The 9,964-nt window shown below is 40.9% G+C and overlaps 1 protein-coding gene across 4 annotated transcripts in view; it reads left to right on the top strand.

Annotated features, from left to right (window-relative positions):
* DPP6 (dipeptidyl peptidase like 6) overlaps positions 1-3,520 on the top strand; it is a 2,152,278-nt gene extending 2,148,758 nt beyond the window's left edge. For all 4 annotated transcript variants that reach the window (XM_086941474.1, XM_086941473.1, XM_086941476.1 and 1 more), the window contains exon 26: positions 1,774-3,520. In XM_086941474.1, the coding sequence (XP_086797600.1) occupies positions 1,774-1,920 (147 nt within the window). In that variant the 3' untranslated portion in view covers positions 1,921-3,520. The remainder of the gene's footprint in view (positions 1-1,773) is intronic.
* Positions 3,521-9,964: the final 6,444 nt, after the last annotated feature.

Raw genomic sequence — 9,964 nt, forward strand, 5'->3', positions numbered from 1 at the left:
GAGAAGACAAAGTGCTCTAGCACCACTACATCCTATCTACGTGTTACGGACGTCATTTGCCAATATGGTCAATGAGCCTTCTTCAGGACCCAAAGAGACAAGGGGCCAGAGCTACAAGGGCTTGTCATGCTCCTGCGTCACGCAAGGCATTGCAAGTCCTTAACTGGGATCTACTAAGCCATGCAAAGCCACAGTGCATGGCTGTGTGTGGTTTAGTAAATTCGAGGTACTGCGAGGCAGTCCATTTCACTGCTTTGCCTTACCTTGCATCAGGGAGGCATTCCTTGGCTGGAATGTGGGCATTCCAACACATCTAACAGTGGAGTTTGGCACATTCCCAGAATTATAAATGGTCGTACACCTGGGAATGCGTCAAAATGGTATACCTCCCTTAAGTAACATGAATACATGTCTGCATTTCTCCTTGTTACTCCATTTTTGTATGTAATGCATTCCGCTTCACACATAGAAAAAAGGAAAACACTTTTAAGGATTGTTTTTGTACAGTAAGGCATCTCTATCTGCACAAAAACAATCCTGCTTTTAAAACAGTCACCTTGCACCATGGTGCAAGGGAGCCTGCAATCGGCGCTCGGCAGCACACAGTGCCCCAGTTCAAAGAGGCAGCTGAAATGTGCCATATATTTGTAAATATGACACATTTTTGATGTATGCCTTTCATGCAACGCAGGGCAGTACCTTGCCTTGCTGCGCTGCATAAAATGTTAGTAAATCTGCTCCAAAACCCTAGTTATTTATCGATGTGATCCATGCTATGGTTCATGCAAGTTGTCCACAATCATACATCACTTGACTATAATGCATATGTACTGTTGGACTCTATGAACTTTTTTTGGCCCTGTAAGGGTCAAGCACAGGCTCTCGCGCATGTGCATGCAGGGGTGAGGATGGGACAGTTGCAACTTCGAGCCCCTTCTTTGATGAATGTGTAACTATACTGATAGCTTAGAGCCAAAAGCCAAACCTATAAGTTAATACTTATGATCCAGCCATTAGAAAGCAAAGATGAAAGTCATGCTCTCAAAAGGTCAAAAAGAGTTAGTTCAAAACTTCATGTATTGCACATTGACCATCCACCTCTGACACCTATTGCATAATATAAGCCCAGCCACAACCTGGTGAAATTCCCAAAGCCATCCAGTGCTTCTGGAAGATACAGATGCCTCGAACTGCTTGGAAAATGTGTGGTGGGTTCTTGGATGGCCTTGGAGGGGTTGCGTAAGTTAGTGTGTTTAGCAAATATGAGTAAGGAGGAGTCCCGGGGAACTGGAGAGCTCCTTGGAGAGATTAAATGTCGATGTTTATCTCACAATGAGGTTCTGTTTGAAAAGACTCTTCGGTTCATTCCTGAAATGGAGAAGGGACGGGACATACCACATTGGAAGTAGGATCCATACCATGGATGAATAGAAGTAGAAGACTTGGTATATTGTCTTTTCCTTCTTGTATTTTCAAGTTTCCAGGCTTGTGATGGTACTACTCTGCTTGTTGCATCTTCCACAAAATTTATAATGCCATATCGGTTGTTTATTATAGCCATGTATAACTTAATGATCTACTTGGATACCAAATTCAGTGAAACGCTTTAAAGTTGTGAAGATCTGTTTCTATCAGACTCAGAAAACATCAATCTAAAACACAGATGAAATCATTCCTTGGATTGGGTGAAATTATTAGGTGGCAGGAGTTAGATATTTTAAGAACATTGTCACTTAATAGTATACACTGTAACACAATATTCTTCCTTTTCAGATATACCCGGATGAAAATCATTACATGAGCAGCATAGAGGTCCAACAGCATTTACACAAGTCTATTGTGAATTTCTTTGAGGAATGTTTCCGGATTCAAGAAAAAATCCCAGTGCCCGTCATCGAAGAAGATGAGGAGGAGGATTAACCTTTGTTCGTGCAAAAAAGCACAAGGCTGTTCCTAAATTTAACAATATGCAACTGAATCAATTTTCTGGACAATACAAGAAATATTACGATTAGCATGTATTTGGCAAAGACTGAAAGCAGCTCCCCCACTGCTTCATCTGACTGTACTTCTTCCCAGAGGGAGGAACATAAGACATAATGAACTCAGCAGATTCTGCTGTGCAAATATGACATCAGCTTTTTGTTGCCACAAAGACTATTGGGTAAACCGTTCAATGTGAATGTGACTGTGAGGACCATGATGAGGAAGCCCTTGAGGACTTAGAAGATTGTTAGCCTTTGGCATTCAAGAAACCAAGCAGTAACCGTGAAATCCACCATTCTTGTTGCAGTACCGTGTTAACATTGCATTCATATGGGATAAAAACAACATGGAAAAGATTATAGCACAATTATTTTCAAATAAAGGATTAACAGCTTTCTTCAACATTTAGCCCTTTTTGAAGAATCCACATTGGTGCAGGGATCCTGTGGTAAATGAAGACTTTTACAAATTATTATTCCAACAGCAAGCAGGATTACGTAGTTTTCCCGACTTTACAAGAATTTGGTTCAAACCCCTATGTTTTTCGTAAGAGCCTGGTGAAGAGCAGATAAAAATAATTTATATACAAGTTTCAACTGAAACGTTATTTGTTCCAATGGACAAACCATCAGTTGTATGTGTTCTTACACTCTACAGAATGGTGCAAGTATGTCAGGTGTCTATACGTTGGCTTTGTTTTAAGTCCTGGACTCCCTGTCAAACATAGAACTGTCTCTCCAACATTGCCTTAGTTTAAAGTTGTCTACTAAATATTCAGCTTTTCTGTTTAAGAAAATCAGAACATCTATGTACTAAAGTATGTATTTGTTTCAGATACTTAAGGAAAACAAACTAAATTTACATGAACCTACCAAAACTCTGTTGAAATGGGAATCGCTTCTTCTCTTACCTCATTAAGAGGATCAAGCTAGCATTTCCTGTATAATACCCCTGTAAATTATATCCCTTCCAAAATGTACAGTTGGTTTTATTGTTGTATATTTCATTTTTGTTGTACATAGAAACTATATGTAAGTCGGTCATTTGTGAAGGCCCAAGGGAAATATTAGTCTTGTGTTCAACGTGCATGGTAACACTACATTGCTAATCGGAGCGCTATAGAACGGCTAGCTTTAAATATATCAATTAATGTAATTTCATTAATTCTTTTGACAGCTTGAATGTTAATGCTGGCTCTACATTTTCTACAGACTGTAGTATCATGTAAGCTCACATTTGGTCCATGATGCTGTGTTAATGTTGTTTGTTAGTGTTATTCTTTCCATTGTTTGTTAGTGTTATCCTTTTCCTCGCCGATCTTTGAATGTTAGTTGTACTACTTACATCCTTTTTAAAAAACCAGAGCCACAAAAAACATTGCATTTTGGGGAATTGACTATTAGATTTTTTTGTGATAAAAAATAACATTAATCTCTATTGAGTGAACACCAAGCAAATTACGAATGCTGTTTTACATTTTGTGATACCAGTGGGCAGCAGTGTCTTGAATAAACCTGATCTGAGAAACGTAAAATCTATACGGTCAATAGTCTTTCCAGGAGGAAAGGTAGAGGGGTGGCAATGTCATGCTTTGATATCAGTGAAATAAAACGTACCATGATAAATATTGATTCTGTAAAACACTGATGAAATTAATTAGGCATATTTGTTAAAGCGCTTGCCTCTTTCTGAACAATCTTACAGATTACTATGTTCGCCTCACCGGGCGCAGACTGTAAACCCTTCTCCCAGATAGCTTATTTTCTGTGTTCTCAAAATATTTAAAATATGGCCATTTGATTACCTAATGTCTCTTTACCCTATTCCATTCCTAACTTATATCTGCTTACTTTCATTCGTTCAATATTACATCTATTTTCAGCATTAAAATAAATGTAGGGTCCTCTGCATTGCAGTAAAATACAGAGCTGCTCTAATATAGGTGACATTTATTCTCTTTTCTAATTCAAATTTTATGATCCTGTGATTTTTATTAATGTATTTACAGTGCTGGCAGGCAGGGGTCTGGGGGGGTGAGGGGGAGGGGGTAATGAGGGTTAAAAAAGAAGAAAAAAATAACTTACCTGGTCGCCAAGTCTCTCCTCCGTCACCATCTCTCCCCATGGGCTGGAACAGGAAGCACCCAGGCCCCCCTGAGCTAATCAGAACGCTGCAATGAAGCGAGGTTTGGAACTCAGCCAGGGAATGGGAGCCTGGGCATGTTCTCCACCATGCAAGGAGCGCATGCCAGTTTGGCCTGCCCAAGAGGACTGGCCCAACATTCATGCACACTTGGAGTGGGAAAACCACTCTTCCCCCCTGCTCCTCTGTCATCAGCCCACAAACCTGCCGCAGTAGGAAAACATTAAATGATAACAACATTGAGTTGTTAAAATGTTATGTTTCCTTTATTTCACTGATGCAAGGCAGTGGGGCGACGCTCATCTGCCTTAGCGGAGGAGGTGTTGATGTGTAATTATAGAAATGTGCATAGTAATATTGCTGGGAAAGGTAATATAACTCTGTTGAAAACCCAAATAGTGTCCATTTATTTAAAAAAAAAAGTCATAACCTATTCAGGGCCCATTGAACTAACACACATGATTGGCCTCAACTGTGGTGGTTGAGACCTTTTACCACTGACATTCCAGGGCCCGGCCTACTATGCCACAGCAAATAACTCCATCCTTTCTCTACTTTAGTGTTACAATAGTGAAGGCAAGCAGTCAAAGGCTTCTCAGGAACATAGTGTTTGGGTTAAAGGTTCTGAACTCAAATAGTTATGCAACAGAACATTATATGCTGGTAGCCCATTACTATTTTTTGTATTGCATACCAAAATCTGATACTGCCCAAACTAAGGTCAACCAGGCACAGAGTTCTAATATGGTGCTATGGAATTATAATCATAGAAAATGACTGAGCAAGATTATGTCATGAGTGTGAGCTCACAATGGCAAATGCAAACAGTGTTCTTGGTTTGTACCTGTAGGTATGTTCAATCATGTCCTAAAACTACTCCCAGGCCTTCAATGTGTAAAGAACAGTAGGCACAGTCAATATTAAAGTTCACTTGGTTGGTTTGCCCGAAGTATTGGGTGCTCTGGAACCTTGAGTGCTAGACCCACAGACAACACAAACACAAGGAGATGATGGATGGAGCGCTGAAACCTTTCAGACACTTGCCCCCAGTCAAAGATCTGGGTTGAATCCAACTTCGTTCTTTAGCTCACTTCGCCACCCCAGTTCAGACACTGCTATATACAAATCAGTCTTGACCCTGTGCCTCATGGGAAAAGTCCAGCCCGAACTGCCAAACCATGTCTTCCCTGGATCGGAAACAAGCATCCTGGGACCGGTTTCAGGTAAACAGCCCTCATCAGCCAGGCTTGCTTGAATCCAGTGGCAAAGTGAGCAAGGGACCCACGTCTGGGCATACCCTGCCAACTTAGGGCTAACAAAGCAAACACAAGGAGATGATGGACGGTGCGCTGACATTTTTCATACACTCACTAGCAGATAACAACATTATGGGTTGTTCTGCTCACAGTCCCAGTTCAGGCGGCCCCACATCCTGTTCCTATTGTTGGTGGAGTATTGCAGCAGCTCTGACAAAGCCCAGGTGGACCCATCGCACAAACAAAAAGAAGCCTCCCCTTGCCATTACTGGTCACTCTCCCTCTGACCATGGCGTCAGCTCCCAGCAAGTTAGCCAAGTCACGAATGCTACTTCAGGTCAGTTGAAATGTCAGAGTCAACATGATGGTGACACTCTTAAGCTCTCAACTGGCCAGGCATGTGAAGCTTGGTCAGGAAATGTATGGAGAAGATAGAATTCCCACTTCTAAAATCAGTATAACACCACCAAAACATTTACAACTGATCTTAAGAGACAAACTATATGTTGGGTAACTTTGTCAAGTGTCTATATCTGAAAGAACAGAATGAATTGTGTAGGTCGCTAAAATCGTGCCTTTTTTTTAAATTGTAATGTTTGTTACAATTGGGGTAAGAATAACATTTTGAATATTATTAGAAATAATGTATTTTCTTTTTCAGGCATATTAACTTTATGATGGTCTTTTTTTTATTTCAAAGTCGATGTGAAATAAGGGGCTGATTCATATTTCTGTGAATGGTCTGCTGTTTCGCCAGGGAGATGGAGTATCTTACTTCGTCCCCTGGTGGAGGGACTGCTCACTGAATTTATAAATGACTGCCCGGCTGGCAGTCATTTATAAAGCATTGGCAGGAACCGCTCTTGTGGCGTTTTCTTCTGTCAATGCAGATTCCTGTTTGGTGCATAGTTGCATCAGCATGACACAACCCTGCATCAAGCAGTTTTATTTTTTTATTTTGAAAAAGAAAATCGCAAAACAGGATGTTCTTTTTCAAAATGTTGTGTAAATTTTCAGAGCATGGCTAATCATCCTGGAGGGTATCCAGTTGCTGAGTAGGGCAGGCCTGAAAATAATGCTCCCCTCTCCATGGGAGCATTATTTACATTTTACTGTCCCTCTCTGCCAGGGTTTGCCGATCAGTGACGGACAGTAAAAAACATGGCTACGTGTCCGCCCAACTAAATTGGGTGGGAGGACATGTAGCTATTTCTCCGACTGCCATTATTCTGGGGGGGGGGGGGGGTTTGGCTATGGTGGTAAAAGAGTAGTCACCTCCTTATACAAACCTATGGTCCACCCATAATTAAATCAGGTGGGCGCACCATTATGTTTACAGTGTGAATACCGTAAAAAAAAGGAGAGGTGGCTCACTGTGCCCCAGGGGACTGAGCTAAATCTCAAGAAAGCAAGGAGTTAACCCTGGATTTCCATTGCTAAACAGCCACTACTGTTCTTCACTCACTACTGATTCTGATTCACACACTCATTCATAGTTAGAAATCTTCCCCCTACTGTTATCAATCTCTGTCCAAACTGAAAAGTAGTGCTAATACATGTTTATTTTTCATTTGCATGGGAAAGGAATTTTTTTTTAGCTAATACAATTGACATTATAAAAAACACTAATACATACAAAAACAGAACTTAATTAAAAGATACATTTTATAAAAAGAGCAAGTACATTTCTTTAAAAACACAAAATCACAATAAATTATAAGCAGTTCATTTTCTCATAATACCAAGACCAATACCAAGACCCAAAGGCCAACCACCAACTCGATATTAACCTAAGGTGGTGACCAACTATTGATCCCAAGCTGATATATAGTATCAGGTAGTTTTGGCAAACACTTTTATCCTTGTTTTTGTCCTGAAAACAACCTTTCAGCACTGGATTCTTTACGTATGCGTCGACGCGTTTCGGCTGTGTTACTATTTTTTTTCCCACCACCTTCTTCAGAACTAACATTATATACTGTGTCTAATTTCCAATATTCCAATTAATTTAATCATTGAGGATAATACTTTAGGTCTCTACTCGTTCTAATATTGTCTTGTAAGGCCTCTATGATGTGAGGCATTCCTCCTAATAATTGGAACTTTGTCTCTGGAGGCGTGGGTTAGAATCTCACTGCTGCCACTAATGTTACAAATGGGGTAGCGTGGTGCAGAGCAGGTGGGCCAAACTCCAGAGGACATGTGTAAAGCATCCACGCAGTACACACAGACAACACACAAGGCACACTGCGTAAATTAGGCCAACTACGCCTTCTTGGTGTTCGGGTGGGACTGTCCTGGTTTTTCTTAATAATCGACTGAGTTGTTAGTTCCTCTATTTGTTGAATCAATGTCTCAACTTGAGGAGGACGGCGGGCCCAATCTTTATTTCCACTCGTAATCTTACTAGTTTTGCATGGTGCCACCTTATTTCTTTTCCAAGCACTCTTTGACCTCTGCACAGCTTCTTGTATATAAAGCTGATTGTGGTACTCGACCGGTTCTTTGTCTAGATGCTCAATTCCTGCTAATTTCAGCCGATTCCTCTCTCTCTCCAGTCGCAACCCGCCTCGCCTACGATTCCACAGTTGCTGAGTAGGGCAGGCCTGAAAATAAGGCTCCTCTCTGCATGGGAGCATTATTTTCATTTTACTGTCCCTCTCTGCCAGGGTTTGCCGATCTGTGACGGACAGTAAAAAACATGACTACGTGTCTGCCCAGCTAAATTGGGTGGAAGGACATGTAGCTATTTCTCCGACTGCCATTATTCTGTGTGGGGGGTTTGGCTATGGTGGTGAAAGAGTAGTCACCTCCTTATACAAACCTATGGTCCACCCATAATTAAATCAGGTGGGCGCACCATTATGTTTACCTGGTGTATACTCCATTGCTGCCGCGATAGAGTATATTCACTGCCAACATTTAAATGGGCCGCAAAATATCTCATGTGATCAGTAGTAAATATTTTGGTATTGTTGTCTGAATAGTCCTGCTACCAGAAACATACATACAGCATTCACATGACAGGGATACAGGGATGTCAGTGCAAGGTCTGGGCATTACATTCAAGAGGAACCTTACTACTGGGGCCTGTAGACATTACAATCATACCTAAAAAGGAAGAGAAGGCTGTTTAATATCAGTCAGAAAATCGGTACACTGCCATCACTACTTAATATCGATGTCCCAGAACATGGATGGTAATCCACTGTTGACTAGTGTTTGTGCTTAGTTCACTTCTCTAGACATCAGAGGCAGGCTCTTGGTCAGTTATAAAGCTTGAGCCTCCATGCACATGTAGGAATATCGTGTGTACTGGGTGAAAAATGTCACAATGCCAGATAACTACAACTGGGTTCACACACAGCATGGGTGCACATCCCTACTACCATGTAGGGACGTTCCCATCCCAGCACAAACTTTTGTGAGTGTCTATGGAACCTTTGGGCTGCAACCATTACAAATGTACAGTTTTGTGCCTGTCTATGCTAGAGACAGGCTTCTTTTTCCAGGCTGAAGAATTGAATTTTCTTGCACTAACCTGAGAGAGAGGGCTTGACAATCTGAAAAGCATGGAAAAGGGGCAAAATGGGGATGGGGAGTGACAGAAGGTGGGCACAGCCGTACTGGGAACGGAAACTGGCCATGGCAAACAGCTCAGCCGGCCCCCGGAGTGGGTGCTAGTTGGAAGCACCACTCTCGTCTCACTGCTGCAGTTTTTGCTACAGTGGGCCGATAATGCAGCTATCGGTCCCCAGTAACAAAAAAATGGTCTCCCGGGGGTCCAAAACCTGCCCCCACCCTGGTGGCCCACCAGGGAAACTCCCGCTGCGGCCAGTCCGGCCCTGAATGTCGGTTGTAGCTATTCTAAGAGCAATATAGCCATTGCAAGAATTTGATTAAATTGGCAAGGGGTTAGAATATCAATTGAAAGGGAAGCACTATCATTCCAGATCTTTGAAGCACACAAAGTTTAGATCTTTGGGTAAGTGTTACTTATGGGACATACTGGTTCGTGGGAGGTAAGTTGTATTGAAGTGTGGTTTGTCTTCACTCAAACAGCTCAGCAAAATGGTACACCTGGAAGACTACATCTATGTAGGTTAGTATATTATATGTACTCTTTCAAAAAGAAATATATATATATATATATATATATATATATATATATATATATATATATGCACACTGAAGAAAAAAAGTTTACAAGGGTGTTATAGTTAGGAAATAGAATTTAAAAAAACCTTAGAAATTCACTAAACAACAAAAGGTTACGGGAACGTTATAATTAAGATCAGATTTTACACACACAAACCTTAGCAATTTAGCAGTTATACTTATTTCAAAAAACTATAACTTTTGCCTTAAGGTAACTATAACTCTCTGCCTTGCCATGCACTGCTAATTATCCCAAAACCGATATATACATATAACTGGTGAATTTCAGTTTTTTTTAGCTCAAAATGTTAATGTTGTCACCGACATATTCACGTAACTATAACTTTACTTTACCTGTTGCTTTTGCCAGTGAATATGCATACATATATTTATATATATATATTTATATAAAATAATGTATT

The sequence above is a fragment of the Lissotriton vulgaris genome, chromosome 10 (genome assembly GCF_964263255.1).
Source record: "Lissotriton vulgaris chromosome 10, aLisVul1.2, whole genome shotgun sequence".
NCBI classification, from domain to species: domain Eukaryota; kingdom Metazoa; phylum Chordata; class Amphibia; order Caudata; family Salamandridae; genus Lissotriton; species Lissotriton vulgaris.